The sequence below is a fragment of the Tubulanus polymorphus genome, chromosome 6 (genome assembly GCF_964204645.1).
Source record: "Tubulanus polymorphus chromosome 6, tnTubPoly1.2, whole genome shotgun sequence".
Taxonomy (NCBI): Eukaryota; Metazoa; Nemertea; class Palaeonemertea; order Tubulaniformes; family Tubulanidae; genus Tubulanus; species Tubulanus polymorphus.
Genome location: NC_134030.1, coordinates 4125968 through 4144873, shown reverse-complemented (window position 1 = coordinate 4144873; position 18906 = coordinate 4125968). Strand labels below are relative to the sequence as shown.

Sequence of the window (18906 nt, the reverse complement as noted above, 5' to 3'; positions counted from 1 at the left end):
CAACTCGCTCAGGATTTTCATATGAACAGCTTTGCAAATGGGGTAGTCGCATGTTCGTAACTGATAACGGCGATCCCTATAGTGAAAAAAATCATTCACGCTTTATGATTTAATTGCAGTATCTAACGATGGATTTAATACTGCTAAGAAAAGGAGATTATACTGGAAATTGTTTTCAAACATTCAAATATACTCATATCCTTTCGTTTATTTGAATAATAACCGTTACTTACTCCGTCTTGTTATTATGGATACTTGATAAGCCGACTATAGCCGTTCTATCGCTTGCACGAAATTCAAACTCCTGATCCCAATCCGCGAGCCAATCCGTCCATTTACAGTCACGCCCGGGCTGGGTGGTCAACTGGAAATGCACAAAAAATTTTCATTTCAATATTTGTTATTCAATTTAAGATTTAGAATATAGCAATTATTTCATAAACGTACCTTGCAACACCGAACTCTCCACGATCTATCCTCGAAGTGGTTGTCGTGATAGCTGTATAAACCAGTGACTATACCGTCGTCCGGACACTTAAAATGCACCGGCTGATCCCAGTCATTTAGAAATTTCGTCCACTTACAGTCGTTCCCGACGAATCCTTGTTTGCATTCGATTTTAAAGCGTCGATCCTCATATTTGTCGTCGTGTACGCTTTTTATGAAATTGATGTACTGACCGGTAGGACATTTAAAGTTTAACGGTCCATCCCAGTCGTTATTCCAATCATCGAAGGCGTTGCAAACTGCCGCTGCTGAAGCCACCAACACGAAGACAACCAATTTCAAGTGCATCATCTGAATTAGATACAGTTCTTCGATTCGTTCCAAAACCACGATCTTAAAACAAATCTACTCAGTCTTATCAACAGCTGATCCACTGGTTGACCTCAAATAATCCAATTGAGTAATGACAGATGGGTAATTTATACAGACGGATTACATATAACAGGAAATAAGTTATCATTACACATTTCATCGGATGAGTAGAATAAATAAAATCACTGGTTTTTATTTGACGATGAATGTTCAGATATACATTACAACTTCCTGTTGTATACAAGTTTCAACAGAACAGAAGACAAATTCCCGGGATTTCACGTGGATTTAAATATCCATAGAAGTGATAACAATAAAAACCTCATTTTCTAATGAGAAATAACAGTTTATTGACACAAACGTTTTCGGGATCAGATCCCCTCAACAGGTGAAATACAAGAGAATTAAAAGAGTGAAACTATAACCTATATATGACGGAAGTTATTACAATTACAAGCGCTAAATTCTATAAGCCAACTTCAAGCCAAGTGTGTATTTTAAATACATTTGAAATAAAGGATGAGCCGTTTTGGAATAAGTTGATGATTTAACGAGGGTTGTTGCACTTTAATAAACAGGGTACAGTTCCACAGTTCCGAGTTAAGATTTGACTGTCTAGTTAAAACATCGAAAATGAATAATTTCAACTCAGAGTTAAGTTCAACTTACAACTGTGGAACTGGGTCCAGGGGCTCTCTAATTTTACAATCTAGATCAGAAGAGCCTTTGTCTAAAATTTTGAATTTCTAGATCCGGGTGATATCATCATCGTTTCAACACGCACAAAAGTGTTTAAACAAGATCGTTAACATCCATCCCCAACCTTGATTGTACGGGAGGTGATTACTACTAGTAGCACTTCCATTGGACGAATCGATGATTATCGCGGTATACAAACAATTAAACAACATTTATTGGCAATAATCGTAAACGACCGTCAGAATTCTCACCACTACGTACATACCACTTGCATATACAACTATCGAAGGTGGGGATTCATGATGAAATCATTACTGATTAAACGACATTCGATGTAAGACTTCATCCATCATCAATGGTATACATTCATTTCAGATGATATGTCGTTATCACCAGAAACACGAAGTAGCGCACTTATAAGCAAATCAAAATTCGATTTGACTTGCAGTTTCTTGTGCTTTCCGCAATATTGTAGAACCTGTTTTGATATACTGGAGTTCGGCTAAGAATGGCGTTTTGATAATTCAGAGATTTCGTAAAGAACGCTTTTCAGCACTATGGTCGCTACGTATGGGCCGTGTTCCTCCGCAGTGCCCGTTCAATGCCTGGAGCCAACAATACCGTAATATTTATCAGAAATATTCGCCAAGTCTTTTATCCTCTTTGGGATTACCGATAGGAAAAAGAGTTTTCGCATCATTTACACACCTTGTCAGTATTTGCGCGGCGGGCAATCCTCAACAAATTGTAGCCTTGTAATTGAGGGACAAATTAATGTCTCAAAATCAAAGACATGAATAATAATATCTTTGAGGAAATAACAGTCAGTTCTGTTTACATCAAGGTGATCGCAACGAAAAACCAGAACTCATAAGCTTCGAGTGTTAAGAACTTTATTTCAACTTGATAATTCAACGCAATTAAGAAAGCTCTAAAAAGTATATTGATATAATAAAAGTGTAATTGGAACTTATTATAAGAACAGGTTTAAATTGAAATATATATATATATATATGTATAGATTTTCTATCATCCCCTGCATTATCGCATATAAACACATTGAAATACATAATTATTTATTTTTCCCCTGAACATTCCCGATGTCATCAAAACATTGCTTAAATTGGTCGACTAAATAATACGGAGTGAGTGCTTTATCTCCCTCGAGATTCCTGATGCATTCATTAGTTTTCCTCGAACATTGATCGGGTTTGAATTTGCCGGTGTAAGATGAAAAGTGCGTAACACCATACGTTTTCATTTTCAAATTGACGACGTCTTTCTGCTTATAACGTCTTCCGTCGTCACACGACACGTCAATTTCTACATCGACCTGGTCAGATTGGAATTTATATTCTTTGACGTCCCCCATAATCAAAGCCGCCCCGGGACCGGTGAATGTCACTTCTGTTGATGCGGAACTTTCCGAACCGGTCGACGTTTCCTTCGTGTACGTCGATTCCCACGTCGTCGAGCCGCCAAGCGTCTGAGCGACACCAAACGACACCGAACCTCCGCTACCCAGAAACTTGGCTGACGCTTCGGCTGTGACAGAAATTGTCGTCTCGTAGACGAAAGATTTGGATTCGGTTGAAGTGATTGAAGCGGTTTCCGTTAATGAATCTGTGCTGCCGAGACTTAACATAAACTCGTGATCTGGTGAACAACCTTGATTCGTAGCGATACCAACAACACGTGAACCTACCTGATGAGAACGCAACTCACTCAGGATATTCATATGAACAGCTTTGCAGTTGGCAAAATCACATATTCGCAACTTGTAACGACGGTCCCTGTTGATAAGAATGAAATATTTCAATTTTCCCGACCTTGACTGAGAACGATTGCGGGCGAGAATATATTCTTAACAAATTTCAAAGATATTTTACGTTTGGCGATTACTTACTCGTTTCCATTATGGTGGTTACTGTATAAACCGGTTATAGCTGTCCCATGACTAAGACGATAATTAATCTCCTGGTCCCAATCTGCGAGCCATTCCGTCCAACGACAGTCACGCCCTGGCTGGGTAATCAACTATAAAGATATCATGTATACGTGTCTATTATTGCACAATGTATGCTATGACAAGAACTAGAAACAATATCCAATGTTACTATGTTTGATAAAAAAAGACTTATCAATAAAAATGATATGTTATAGCGAATCGAACCTGGCAGCATCGCACTCTCCACCTTCTGTCTTCGGGACCGTTGTTATGATAGCTGTATAAACCAGTTACTATTCCGTTGCGCGGACACGTAAAACGTATAACCTCGTCCCAGCCATTCAAGAAACCCGTCCAGCTGCAGTCGGTTCCGACGAATCCTCTTTGACATTCAAGCCTAAAGCGTCGATCCTCGTGTCCGTTGTGGTGTATGCTTCTTATGAAGTTGATGTACTGACCACTTGAGCATTGAAAGTCTAAAGGCTGATCCCAGTCATTATTCCAATAACCTCTGCAAAGTGTCGCTACTGCAGCCAACACGATAAGAATTAGATTCAAGGTCATCATGATCTAAAACAAAAAGGGGGAAAAAGTAATTCTAAGAGTTTTCCAAAAATGCTTTCGAAATCAACTTTCACAACAAAGTGGTCTCAATCTAATCGTACCTCTGGTGACTTGCCGATGGGCAGTTTGCGGTATATCTACGTATGTACATATATATGTAATTTATCTAATAGATATGGGTACCAGCAGATGGACAGTTTATGATTCATTAAGAAGTCATAGATCTGAATAGTTAGATAGATAAGCGAAAACATTGGGGCATCAAAATTCGAACAACGAATGATCAGAAATAACAACATCCTGTTGTTGCCCGTGAATTAAACATTCTGTACTGTTCCCAGTACGAGTGAATTTAACCAACGAGCAATTATCTAATTAGTTAGATAATTGCTCGTAGATGTAACTGACAGCATAGATACTTGTGATACATCTATAGATACATGGATCCAAAATAATCCTATTTCTACAAAAGTCATGATGCAAAATCTAGTGTTATACTCACAGTTTGTGAGAGTCTTGAGAACCACTAATCCAACTCGCTGCTCTTATAGAGAAACTTTCAAATAAATCAATTGTTCACAACTTTTGAAAAACAAAGTTTAAGCACGAATAATTTCAATTAACAAATATGATGCGATTGCAGTGGACTGGGTTCAAGTCAATAAGATGACACCTTTAAATAAGATTGAAATGTTAATATCCTGCAATGCCGGGCCCGAAAACATCATATTGATCTAGATTTTATATACTTATTTAGGAAATTAATTCGCTTTCTCTTACTACGTTTAATTTAAGCCTTATTGCGATAGAAATCTAAAATTGAAAGAGTAAGATCAAAGCGCGTCAGGTTTTTTTCGAATAGGAAAAAAAGTACAATTTTCTGGAAAAAAGTTACATCGATTCACTCGTTGCCATAGTAACGTTTTACGCCGACGATACGGAGCGGTATTGGAAGCTGCGCCAGACCCGTATAGTCGCGAACATCATCATCATCATCTTCAGCAGCCGTATCCAGGAAAAAGGAGAACCAGGCCCCGATGATTGTAACGGCTCGTTTCGCTGAAATGTATCGAAGCCATGGAACAGAACAGCATCGGATTCAATTTACTATATGAAGGTAAATATATAATGTGTTGAATATGATTATTTCAGTGGAAGATGCAGTTATACTGGAGTCTGCACTACATCACTGGGAGCTGCATATACCAGTAGCACGTATCAGTCCGATTACATTTGAAATACGTTGTGACTGAGACTCGTTGATGAGCGATCTTCCGAAAGGAACCTTACATTTTTGAGATGAATAAAAATACCATTGAAGATTTTATCTATTTCTCGAATCATATCGTATTGCTTGATACGGAAAAATATCGAAACATTGGAAAAAATAACGCACTGCATCAGGAAACAGCGACGTAACACGAAACAAAAGCAACCAAATGTAGGCCTATATGTTTCGCAAGTCAAACAGTGATGGTCCAGCTCAATAATGACAGCTTGATTTCGCTGCATCGCAGAAAATCTTGATTGTCGAAGTGAACAAGTGATGTTTTACTTGCGAAACGTCGTTTCGTTGTTTTTGCTTTATCACTTTGTTACACGACCATGTGCGTACGAGCAAAAGTAGCTTTTAATTCTTAGCGGAAAAAACCAAGATCTGGGCGTCCGTGCATTGTCACTAGATATCTACGACGATCGAGACGACCATCGAGTAGCGAACAACGTTCGACTCGTTCGCCATCTATACGATTTATTCGGTAGCAATATTGAACTGGTTTTCAGCATAATCGATATCACCCGAGTTTCGACAGGACAATTAAACCAGTACTGCGTCGTTGTGTGTAATAACCGTTGCTGTAACGCTGCCGCTGCTGTCGCATTGTGTCATCGTCAATACAGAACGCGTCGACGTCGCTATAGTATTCATGTATATATAAATATATAGAATAATGACGTACATAGTACTGTAGTCACTTATCGAGGAGAGAGCATTTGTCTTTTAGTTTATTCAGAATTATCGTCCGAAGTATCCGTCTCTCACAGGTACGTGTGGCTTCACTTGCTGTCCTGGTATATTTTCTCACATTCACAGTCAGTAGCGAACAGAGCTCTTTGTTCACGTTTTGATGGTTTGTAATGCGCAATTACTGACGCTTGTAGCCTATTATTATTGCACCAATGTATTTTTGAACTTTTTTGCAATCGGTGAATCGAGTTATGATCAATCTGGGTCCTTAATAATAATAATAATGAATGTGCAATTTTCTATTTTTCAAGAAACCGGTTTTAAAAAGAACTACCAGAGCGTCGTGGCATTAACTCATTAAATATCGATGTCCAATGCAAATTCCTAAGTCAAAAATGGGATTCGCGAAAAAGTTCCAAAATTACACACGATTAAACTTTGCCCCTCTTCGAATATATATATATTTTAGTCGTAGAGTTCTAACTATCGTTTTTTCCTACTCCTGTAAGCGCTGTTGATTTATGTATCCAACGTTCGTTAACGCCACCGTATACGAAAATCTTGTTTGCAGTAACATTGCTTTCTAGTATATGTGCCGTTCAAAAACAAGGTAGAAGTCTGTAAGTACAGGTGTGGGTATATCTTCTGGAGGAATATAGAATATATCACGTATTCAGTTCAGTACTGCTGCCAATGGCCTTTGATATCGACTCGTTGTTGTCTACAAACTCTATAAGGTATATGCCGATATTGTTTCTACCCTTTGTTTATCCCATGTTAGGTTCGTGTGCTATTCACGGTTTAGCGTATAATCATGCAGCATTGGTCTGTATCAAACGTACATCTACAGTACTTATTATACATTATGAAATTACTGGACATTTTGCAATTTCGGACAATATCGGTCTGGACATGGACTGAATCCATGGTCTGACCATGGATGATTAAACTAGAGTTTTTAAACACTCTGCTTACGTCCATGGTCCTGCAGCAACTTTTCTGGTCTAATAATGGCTTTAGTTAGTTAGATCAAGGACATAAAAATGAGTCCGCCACCGACTCTTCGTTTTTGAGTTCCATGGTTGTCAACGATGTTATTTATGGCAGTCATTTGAGACATAACTTCCCCGCTTTCAAAAAGTACTTGACACATATACATATTGCATAGTATTACGTATGTATATCTGGTTGACTCTCGTTTCACTCGTCAAAATTGATAACAAAATAACGTTAATTACCTGGTATGCATTATGTATGTCACTTTTTTGCACGTGAATGTCTTAATGCAACCCTATATACGATTGGGCAGAAACGTTGCAAAGGTCACCGTTTCGCACCCCTCGGCGGATTACCAGCTGAAATATCTTGTTAGTCAATAAAACATGAAAATCTATCTTAAGAAGATAGATCTTTACTTGGTTGTTTCTTTCTGTCATCGTTTTTCGACGAATGAATATATATTCGTAAATGTCAAATCTACAACATAATTTTGTCATTAATTGAATCGATATAGTATTTGTATAAATAAACTACCAGATATTTTTAGAAACATCAGTATCAAAATGTCAAGGTCGTGGCTAAATCCACATCTGCCAAATGTTTCAATGAATTAATCCCAATCTATCGTAACAACTACGTATGAATTTTCCGGGAAAAGGGTCGTGGAAAGTGAATCGAATGTGTAGGAGATCAGATTCTCTTTCCCCGTCAGTGGTCTGTTTGCTTCTTTTTCAAAGAGTTAATTTAAAATCAAGTTTGGCTGCAATCCGAACATCATACACTCGATCAATGATTCTACGCAATTGTCCGAATTAAAAGAAATCCCATCGGCAGAAGGCGTACGTACATATATATCTAAACCTCGTCACTCCCACGATTATTATAACTTCAAAGTAGGTACAATTGAATGACTACCGATCTGGGGCCTTTTGTTTATTCCGCCGTTTATATAACATAACATTGTTCGTTCTATCTAGTTCAATGGCCGCATAAGCAATTAAACCGATGCAATCATCTCTATTTCTCGTTGTGCGCAGTCACATAAAATGAGCATAAAACATCATTATTAATTATTAATTCTCGACGGTATTGTTATTATAATGAACAGAAGGCAGATTGAGAATTCGAATGTAAAACGTTATTATTGTAACGGGTATGGACTTCTAGGAACACAGGAGACAACCGTACATTTCGTCTACCTAGCAATATATCACAGCATTTAATATGTTCAGGTAGACGGGGGCAATTGATGAGTAGTTTGTATCAGTTTGGTCGGAATTAATTGCTTAACAAACTAAGGGCACATGCCTCAAACAGAATACATGTTGTTGACATGTTTTAGACGATCGACAAATACACTGGACGATCGTTATCATTATTAGGAGCGAAACTCGATATCGTAGCACTTTCAGTACACCTTAACTGCTTCGTCTATCAGACAACGATTCCGCTGGTATGGATCCAGTTCCACAGTTCTGAGCAAAGATTTGACTTAGAGTTAACTCATTGAAAATGAATTGATTACTCTAACTCACAATGTGGAACTGAGCTCTGGATTGCAACGATTACTTATATTTTCAAAAGTTAGAAGATTTAGATGATCAATGATTCGTAATTCAGGCATCCGCTAGGTGAAGCCTGGGAACACAACAGTCGTATCTACTTTACAATGATATATGTCTTTACCAATTTGTGGCACTGATGAATGTACTACAGTTAAGGGTTACGTATTTACTCTGACCTAATTTAGTTCAACTTTTTACTAATATTTGTTTCTTAATGTAAACAATTTTGGTATAACAATCGGCTATATTGTTAACATAGGCGTAACGGAGCTCTAAAAAATCAGTAGCAGCAATGAATAAATGGATTTTTTTTCGGCCATTGTTACGCCTGTGTCAGTATCTCGGGTGAGTTCCCGGGGCGTAACGATATTATTTCCGCAGAATTGGGAATTAAGTTGAAACGAAAATTATGTCATTGCGGAAAATAGACGATGACGTAAGTTCCAACATGGGCTGCCATCCTGCCATAATTCTATTTCGTCTATTTGTCGTGTATGACGAGCGAACATGATATTGATTCCGTGCATCAACGAGGGAACTATTAAATTACTCTGATGTTGTCGTTGTTTACCCAAATATATCATTCTTAAGTTACCATTTTATGTGACAGATTTGGCGGTGATCTGAAGCACATGACGCCTCCCTAACTCCGGACTTCCGTTCGCTTTATTGCGCGCCACAGTCACTCGCTTGATTTAAAATGGCGAAATGTCATTTCAATCGCAATTAATGAAAGACTCCCCAAAGAGCACAGCGAATTATGTAATGCGGTCAAATAATTCAATTCAATTCAATATTTATTAATCATGAAATCTTGCACGATTGTTGATAAACAGAATAAAATTTACGAAAGAAAAATGGTGTATACCAAATTTCTCTGTACATAGGATATCTATGAAATAGAAGAAAATTAACACTGATGCAAGTTACCAAATTTCAAAATATTTACATGTATGGAAAAAGTGGAGATATAGAATTAGATCGTGTGCAAGGCTTTAAATCCTTGGTCTACAAATTTGCCTATGTAATTAGCTAATAGATGATTAATAGATGATAGATGATTACAACGTATAATCCTGAATTGGTCTTCCTTGTCGAGACTTCGAATGTTGGGGAATATCTTACAAATATTGCTATAAAGTATGTGAGACTGAATTTAATTCAGGTCTTTCCATCGCCATCTCTTTCTCAATCTTCTTTCTTAAAGCGACAAACGAATCAGCAGTTCAATTACGGGGCTGTTGATGGCAGGTTCTTGTCGGTTTAGGGTAGCGCGGAAACTGTCAAAAACACTACACCATCACCACATCATTAGAATAATCCCGTCAATGATAATGAAGTGTCGACATCTTGTAAAAGTACACATCTCAAATGTCAGACTGGTTGGACGGACGATGGCCTTGTTGAAACCATGGACTAAATATTCGTTATATGCCCATATCGAAACCAATAATAGGTTGTTATAGCCTTATAAAACAACGAACTGCACTCGACACTCGACTGTCAATCCTGTCATCCGTGGGCTGAAGCTGTAGAAAATATCGCCGTCGATAGAACATACTTATTTATAGTTTCCTTTCACTCCTCGGATCACTTGTACGGTAACGAGTGTCTATTCGTATCGTTTGCTTTTGAGTAACTAATCGACTGAAATTAAAAGCACGTGTCAATCGTCGCGTCTACTTTATTCAATAGGTTTTGATAGTGGTTGAGTTCCACAGTAGTTCTTCAGTAGGACAAAGCTGGAATAACAGTCTCCCAGCTGATTTCAGACCGTTTCTTGCGAAGTTGAATTCGCTGACACCTCTCTCAGTTGTCCAGTTATCAAAGGTGTGGTGTCATTTGGGTGTGGTTGGGTTTTTATTTCATAATACTCATCTTAATTGTGTTCATTTGCACGACTGATTCATGTGTCGTCTCGAGTCGACGTCATCATAACTCATTCTCAGTTGTGTTATTTGCAGGTGAAACATCATGTGCATGTCGACTATTCCTCGCTGTATCCTGATCATCTTCAATATAATATGGGTGGTAAGTTATTAGTTATTGTCGCATTCGTGTCTTGTATATCTGTATGCTGCAAAAACATGCGTAATCCACTGTAAAACTCTTAAACGTAGTTAGTTTTCCAATTTCTTTTTTATTCGATATGCAGTGATAATTTTTACAACGTGCTACATACGTGCGGGTTGGGAAGAAACCATTCGACTAGATAGTACGATAACCACACTCAACCGTGGTGAACGGATGATAGGATAAACACCCACTATGTACAATTAAAAGAATTTAAAATCGAGAATTCATTTCTGAAATGTTAATAACACGACGTTTCGATCTCACACTAGAGATCATCAGGTGTGTTTTTCTCGATTATAAATTGTTTTAATTGTACATGGTGGGTTTTCATCCTATCATTCGACTAATCATAATGATAATGATAATGATAATAATGATAATAATGATTTATTTTCTTATATAGCGCACTCCTACAAAGTGTAATCAGTGCGCTTGTCATCAATCAGTATGAAATAGATATGAGCTGATGAAATAGAAATTTAAAACGCTTGGGAATTGCACTGGTGATCTTTGTCTAATACTATGTGGGCAGCTGGTTTCACGGGGCAGGTGCTGTAAACTGAAATGCCCTGTCACCTATTGCTCGCTTTGAGATTGTCTATACTATGTTAACTAAAGCATCCCAACTATGGGTTGACGTAGACAGTAATGTTTGTAAGATTATGTATACATTTTTGGACAAATGAACGAAATGAACAAGTCTAATTATACCACAACCGTCTAAGTTCTTATAGTATAGAGTATGTAATAAGCGGTAGGCCTATACGCAACAGAGCTATTCATGTTTTAAATACATGAATACAAAATACATGGATTTATGGCTGCAATATGCCATATTTGAAAGTTCATATCTTTAGTGTACACAGATGTTGCTGATGTTCTGATCCATATAAATCGCTTATTTCGATAATATAGCGCTATATGCATCAGTGAATGTTTAATATAGGTAATAGTAAAACGTATTTTGACGCCCGTTACAAACATTATTCTATTGGTAATTACTATGCATTATTTAAGGGGTTCTGTGTGAGTCAATGAGCGTCATCTATATTGGTGTTACGAAATTTGGCGTTCATTTTGTAATAAATAAAATTGTATCACTCTTATTTTATCTTATTTCATTTTTAAGAATGCATGTGTAATTTTCCAAGCGGCCAATAAACCCTCCGAGTTAGTTTTCCTATAATTTGTTTTCATGATATCCAAATATCTCCATGATCGAAGGTATATGTGAGCGCATTGTATATTCTATGATCTGATTATTTCGAATAAAAAAGCATATATCTATTGCGATATAGCGCAGACGCATAAATTGATTATACCCGGCGCCCGCGCCTGAAGTAATCAAATATATAGATCACATTTTCGCCATCCTGTGTTAAAATGCGCCTTCGGCCACCATTCATTTTATATCCACGTGGCGTCAATTCTTTGGTCCCTTGAATTAAAAGTTTCAAACAAGCTTTTTTAGGACAAAGATCAATTCAAAACTCTTCCAATACTGACGAATATTATTTCATGTATTGAAAAAATGCAAAAATGCTGAAGTCACAGCGAAAACGAAACTTAATGCGCAGAAAGGAAAGTTGATGCCTTCAGCGTTTATCGGGGATTTTAAGTCAATGTGTTAATAAAAACTTTCAACTTAATCTATTTTGACTAGAATAATTGTGTCAGCTTTCAATAGTTTTTCAATACAGGTACCAGTTATTGCCTCACACTAGCTAAAAATGATAGAATTTCTAGTGTAGACCGCCTTCCCATGGTGATCCCATCCTCAAAGCCCTAGCCTCCTCAAGATAAACAGTGCTCACTGCGGGTCGAAAAACGCTTTCTGGCTTCTTGATTTCAGTTAAATTGGACAAGTGTGGCCCGGCCGATAAAAATGCACGTTTGTCATGGGGTAGTTTATAAATCGGAATTGTTTTTTGCTTTTTTCAGATCATTGGACTCGCGTTCTTAGCTGTTGGTATCGTCGTGCGCGTAGCGGGTGCGAATTATTTTAATGCCGCTTTTGCCGCGCTACCCGGCGGTGCGACCATGCAACCAGTGAAAGATTTCGATATCGAATCATTTCTACAGTCAGCGTTCATTCCACTGATTGTCATCGGGGCCGTTTTCTTTTTGTTCGGGTTCTTAGGATGTTGCGGAGCTTGCTGCAACTCTGGTAGTTTGCTGATGATAGTAAGTAATGTTGGGCATGTTTTATGGCAATGATTTGACTATTCAGAATGAAATGGTGGTCCTGGTGATTATTTGCCGGCTTATTGCCTATTCAGATCTTAATTGAACTATGAAACCAGCCTATCTATCTATTTCTTTCAGTATGCAATCTTGGTATCTATTATACTGCTGGTTCAGATTGCTGGTATCATAATATTCTTTGTCAAACGAGATTTGGTAAGACCATGAACACATCACGCTTGAATCGTCGAGCGTTTCTTTAATTTCGCGACGAAATCGTTTTGTCGTTGATGTGAATTGTTGTTTTTGTAGATCGTAGGAGCTGTTAAAGAACCCTTGACGAATGCCATACACAAGAATTTTGCCGGTTACAACGCTACGGATTACCTCTCGTTGTTCGTTAATTTTGCTCAATTCCAAGTAAGATAATGAAGAATATGTCCATATTTGGACATCATCTCGTTTGACCATCATATCATCCCTGGTGGAAACATGCTATACTAAACAACAAATAGTAGAATAGCAACACTCCGAAACGTTGAGTCCGAAACACTCTGAGTCCGAAACGTTGTGTATATCGTCAACTTATCATTTCAATAATAAATTGACGATATACACAACGTTTCGGACTCTCTCTCTCTTTCTCCACGTCCACATTCTCGGCTTACTTCAAATGACATAAATCGCCTAATGCCCTACTACAATGTTTATGATGATCATATATCCCACTTAATTTGTTAGTATTCAACAAGCAATGGGTTCAACGACCAAAGGGGTCCGGGATATATCCCTAGACAATACTTGCCTAAAATATCAAACATATTATTTTTCATCTCTAGATTTTGAAAGGGATTATTACTGACAGGATCAGTCACTAGGTTGCTTCGAGGGATATCATCCACGCGTGTTGTATAATTTCAGTTTGGATGCTGCGGAGTCGACAGTTACACAGTGTTTGATGGAGCTACAAAGTGGAAGAATAAAGCGCAGCAATGGAATGGCAGAACGACGACGTTTGCTATTCCAGTCTCGTGTTGTATATTTCCGGCAAATTCCAAATTCTCACTAAAAATGCAGCCGAGTGACATGAATTGTCCGACAAATCCGTCGACCTCCAATTCGAATCAAAATATGGTACGTATTTCTCATTAGTTTGACCCACAGTGGGTGTCTCAGGATTGCTAGGATTGAGTGAGACCTAGCCATAAGCTATTATGTCCACTTCACGTTTACTAGCTACGCGATGGCTTTTTTTCTGCTGTCAACAATTTTCTTAATTATTTTAGTCATGTTTCAAAAGATTGGACGATCTGATAGAAGCTAACAAATGGTGGGTGGTTCTCGTTCTGAGTTGTATATGCGCGTTGCAGGTAAGCATTTCTCTATATCTGTGTCATACGCACCTTCGACTATAAAACGTTTCGTAGATGAAAATGATTAAGGAAATATTCTCATTTTCTGTATTTCTATCTTTTGTAGTTGGTGTTTATCATTCTTGCCTTGTGTTTGAGGAAGACTATAGATTCAGATAAGGTGGGCGCCGCTTAGACAATCCAACAGAGATTATGAGGTCCTAAAGCTGTTATGTTATGCTACGTTTGTGAGCTCGCGTGGGCCCAATGTGGGCACCAGTTGGGCCAAAGCCTTCTATTACATAAAAACCGTACTTATATACATATATTTTGTGAAAAATAACTGCATATTCCGAAGTATGCGTGAACAAAAGCAACATCTATCTATCATAGACAAAATACGTTATACATGTAACTCCTTTCACGGTTATACCACTGAATTTGTGCGTCCATTTACTTTTCACTGTGCACTCAAAATCTCCGCTGTATCTTTTCGAGTAGCTACTATTTCAAGGATGGATAAATCACGTCCCCCACTATCCCACAACGTATGGGCTATATACATATATTGAGCCCCGGTAGAATCCATCCAGATGAATGATAGCTCGTTCATCTTGCGAAATTCATATTCAAAACATTCTATATACTGATTGGAGAAATTCTTCAATTGATGAATTTATTTCAAAGAGTACAGTGAATGTTTCGTGATATGATATGGCCAAACTTCTTTCGAACTTCTTTGAGACTATTACCACCAACCATCTTTTCCCCGATCTAATTCTGTACGTCCTCTATCGATTAAACCGTAACCTCCTCGACGACTATCGCAATCGTCATTATGAAGATGAACGAGTATTTTGACATGTAAACAAAAATCTGGTCGAAATTTCAACGCAAACTTCGTCAAAATAACTTCATGATGATATTTGTTTTCCAGTTACTGTGATCTGATGTGTGTGAAAATATGGTAGAAAAGCTGCTGTAGTCAACCATTAGCACGATTTGATGTGTCATGTGATTGTCCACTTATCACCGCGTGTCTATGTATAGACTCTAAATCGTTTTAGGGTCCACGGTTTATGTATAACACAAAAAAGTGTCGTTCCTGCAATGTTAATCAAATGATTACCTGTTATGTGATATTGTGATTGGTAGTTAAACTTGTCTCGTTTATTTTCCAACGACTGACCGTGAAGCCCAGTCAATCAGTGACGTCACGTTCTTGCTGTCAGGCATCGAACTGTACGCCAATAGCGTTTTTCAAAGGTAAATTAGTTGGACTGTTGAGAATTGCGACAGTATTTTAAGGAGTATGCAATTTAACACAGGGTATGAATATTCAATATCTGCTGACCGACGATTTATGATGTATGTGTGATTTGTTGAGCAGTCATACGGAAAAAAACGGCGCGCAAAAAACCGATATTCGATATATGAGTGAAAGTATTATATTTTCTGATATATTTCGATAACGAAGAACGTTTGCTTGGTGTTCTCTTAATGTATAATGAATGGCAAAATGTACGAATGGAAACTATCGCGTGAAAAAAAAAATAGATGGTATTAATCAAGATACATGCCTTTTGCTTGCTTTTGCGAGATGAAGACGGTCCGTATTAATTGTCTACCTCATGTGTTGAGAATATGAGATATTAATATCGAACTACAAAGGCATGGCCACTATTCAATCAGTTCTTTGCTTGGCTCAAAATATAGGAATAAAAAACAACATTTCAGGGGCGATTAGTTCACATGTTCGTGAAAATACTTGTTGTTATCGATATGTATTTATACGTTAAGCACCGGACAGATTTCATAACGAGCAGGGATCGAACACTGGTCCAACGTCTGTGCAATAAAATAATGCCTTTGGTGAAGAGGAAGTTCTTGTATTTGCTGGAGTTGTGATATGTTTAGTGTGATATTATCGTTTCGACAGTATTGACGACAGTTTTACGTCGTTGAATTGTTAAAGTGTAGTCGCATGGTGAAAAAGCTGCTCTTTTGCTGTGATAATCCTGTGCGGTCGTGTATGGCTATCAATCAGTTTGATGGCCGTGTCGTGCTTGGTGAAGATAGTTTCAGAGCGCAGTGGTTGATGGCGTGTATGGAAATCAAGAGCATGTATTATATTTATAGCAGTTAGCGAAGCAGGACGGATCTGAAAAAGCAGAAAATAAGGAGTTGTGCACTATATATGTTCTTAAAGGTTTCGTCTGTGTTCAGACATTTTGACGGGTGACATATGTAATGTATGTATCGTTACTTTTCAATTGATTCTATGTTGTAAATGCTTTCTTTGTACATTGGCTATAATTGATTGTAAGCAAAAAATATGTTCGAATGCGTTTGATGTATCCCAGCGTTGTGCTCATCCGTGGAAATATTTTTTGCGGATTCCTGCTTTTCAAATATTGTTCCTCCACGTAACGTGGGTCAGCGTAAAATTAAACCATGACAGAGATATTCATGAACAAATCGGTCTGCCGTATCTCGTAATGATTTAGAAACGTGTATATAATTAAAATACATGTAAATTCTCTATTTATGTTTGTATCGGTGATATCTATTGGAGTCAATCTACCAATCCCGATAATGATTATGTCCCCGTCCATTTTTATCGTGCTGTGTATATTCCTTTTCAAAAATGGTCCTGTATCTTGTGTGTCTTAGGCCAGTAAAAAATATTGCTGGGATTTGTGCAAGCTTCTGTTCTATCTCTTTCGTTGACATTGATATTTAGTGTTGAATATTTGGAAAACATGTATATGTATCATATGGTTGGTTTGATGAGCGTTTCGTCTTAATACAGGTAGCACCAGAAACTCTTTCCACAGTCGAGACTTCGGCCGAAAATGGGCTTTAATCTAAGACCGTTGTTTTTTTGTTTATCTCCAAGTCTCGACTCTGGAATCGGGCCGAAGGCTTCGGGAATAAGAATAAGAAATTAGAACGGGATGCATTATAATTTTAGAAATTTGCATTATGCGGGCTTATAAGCAACTGATAGTGTGATATGACTAGGTCAAATGTGTGCAAATTGGAACTTATTGCTTCCTGTGTTTGAAATTATGAAAAATAGCTGCAAATGTATAAAGCACCCGTTTTTATGGTTATGTAAAATGTAGACTGAACGATTTCACTGTCATATTTGTAATGAACAAGTCTCTCAAAATCACGATAATTCATCAGTAATCCTGTTACTGGGATAGCGTACCATTCCTGTCCGTTTCTTTTTTAAATAATCTCTCCCGGTAATCAATTTATCGTTTACTTTCCTTACGAATGATAGATACGTGTACTAACATAGTATATTCTATAATCATAGCGCAAACTCAGCGCTTGGTTGTGACGATAATACCATATTCAAATATCTTCCTTTCGTTTCTTTCTTGTAATTTTTCCATCTATAATTACTTCCTTACTTCCTCGTCTTATTTACAAAAATGTATCATCTTTTGCTTCCGATACGACAACGTTTCACGTTGAGCATCCAATTTCACCCGAAGTGGCGTTTTTAATCATCTGGCAAGCTTCCACTAAAATACAAACGACAGCTTCGTTGATCTCATCAAGATTTTCGAAAACTTTTTATGCTCTCCGCTCTTTAAGCGCAATGACCAATTGAAACAATCATTGATGTTGTATATACAATGGCGGCTATGTTTTTGTATTTATATATTACTGCAGATAACGGTATATATCATCGTAGAATGACGTGGAGAATAGATAAAAAGATTAAAACCCACTACATATATTTCAATGAAATAAGATGAAATTAATCTATCAAGAATCAAAGACGACGTTCGAAATCTCTCTCTCTATCTCTATCTCTCTAGAGACCATCGTCAGGTGTGATTTTATATATAGTGAGGTTTTATCTTTTAATTCTGTGTATGATTTCATGTATAATGGTAATTTCATCACATAACGACTGTAGCCTATGAAGTGTGCTGCAGGGATTACTGTTACCGGGTAAAGTTTTGAGGGTGTTTGTTCCAACGCAGTAATAGTTTCTCAAACAGCAGAATTCAAGACTTCGCCAAGGATGCCAACCAGAGTTTTGAATATTCACATGGTCTATGGCGTAAGGACATGAAGGAAAATTGACAAATCCCTTCAGGATGTTATTTGTGAAGTTCATTCAAACTAAAACAATCCCTGATAAATCTGCCACTTTTCATCAGTACACGAATACATATATTCCTGCTTTTAGGCTTGTCGTAACTCAGTTATCCGTCCGTTTGTCTTCTAGCTATCCATGTGCATCAAAAAACTATATACGATAACTACATACGGAAATCTAATGTCGTCAGGAGAAAATCAGAAAGTTCAGAAAATGAACTTGAATTGTTATATCGTAAGTTATTCCCACGGGGCAATTTCGGTTATTTGAAGATGATATAATTTCTTCTTTGAGCCCAAATCTTGACGTATATATATATAATGTTGTTGGTCGTATATCTGAGATCGCTCTATAATCCTCACAACTATATTTTAACTGATTTTAACTATTATGAATATTGTATCATCATATAGTACATTATATATTTATCGGTATCTAACAGAGTATATATGTATATATAGTCAATACAGATTCACTTTCTGGCAGCGGTCTACGCGCAAAGAATACATATTATTTGTGATGAAAAAAAAGTTGAAATAAATTTGTATTTGCAAAATATATTTGTGTGTACTTGATTATTGTTAATTAAGATTTCCAGGTAATTTAAG

At 37.4% G+C, this 18906-nt stretch overlaps 2 protein-coding genes across 5 annotated transcripts; one reads left to right on the top strand and one right to left on the bottom strand.

Annotated features, from left to right (window-relative positions):
• Positions 1 to 2590: 2590 nt before the first annotated feature.
• Positions 2591 to 4030, bottom strand: LOC141907210 (uncharacterized). Its single transcript, XM_074796791.1, has 3 exons — positions 3692 to 4030; positions 3425 to 3555; positions 2591 to 3311 (listed from the first exon to the last, which is right to left on the bottom strand). The coding sequence occupies exons 1-3, from the start codon at positions 4028 to 4030 to the stop codon at positions 2591 to 2593; spliced, it is 1191 nt and encodes a 396-aa protein (XP_074652892.1).
• A 1834-nt stretch (positions 4031 to 5864) lies between these two features.
• Positions 5865 to 18810, top strand: LOC141907654 (tetraspanin-6-like). 4 transcript variants are annotated; one of them, XM_074797370.1, is made up of 10 exons: positions 10120 to 10161; positions 10256 to 10390; positions 10525 to 10591; positions 12578 to 12820; positions 12962 to 13036; positions 13133 to 13240; positions 13742 to 13954; positions 14107 to 14190; positions 14300 to 14353; positions 15110 to 18810. In XM_074797370.1, the coding sequence occupies exons 3-10, from the start codon at positions 10535 to 10537 to the stop codon at positions 15116 to 15118; spliced, it is 843 nt and encodes a 280-aa protein (XP_074653471.1). In that variant the 5' UTR covers positions 10120 to 10161; positions 10256 to 10390; positions 10525 to 10534; the 3' UTR covers positions 15119 to 18810. The 4 variants fall into 4 exon arrangements, with proteins under 4 accessions (XP_074653470.1, XP_074653473.1, XP_074653472.1 ...); XM_074797369.1 differs by lacking the exons at positions 10120 to 10161; positions 10256 to 10390 and adding an exon at positions 5865 to 6073; XM_074797372.1 differs by lacking the exons at positions 10120 to 10161; positions 10256 to 10390 and adding an exon at positions 6640 to 6733.
• The last annotated feature ends 96 nt before the right edge of the window (positions 18811 to 18906 follow it).

Bases quoted from the DNA above. Each gene is read 5' to 3' on its own strand.
- LOC141907654 (XM_074797369.1), top strand. From the start codon at position 10,535: ATGTGCATGTCGACTATTCCTCGCTGTATCCTGATCATCTTCAATATA. The intron at 12,821-12,961 runs GTAAGTAATGTT...TATTTCTTTCAG, and splicing joins CTGGTAGTTTGCTGATGATA to TATGCAATCTTGGTATCTAT. The intron at 13,037-13,132 runs GTAAGACCATGA...TTGTTTTTGTAG, and splicing joins TCTTTGTCAAACGAGATTTG to ATCGTAGGAGCTGTTAAAGA.
- LOC141907210 (XM_074796791.1), bottom strand. From the start codon at position 4,030: ATGACCTTGAATCTAATTCTTATCGTGTTGGCTGCAGTAGCGACACTT. The intron at 3,556-3,691 runs GTTCGATTCGCT...ATATCTTTATAG, and splicing joins GGAGAGTGCGATGCTGCCAG to TTGATTACCCAGCCAGGGCG. The intron at 3,312-3,424 runs GTAAGTAATCGC...TCTTATCAACAG, and splicing joins AACCACCATAATGGAAACGA to GGACCGTCGTTACAAGTTGC.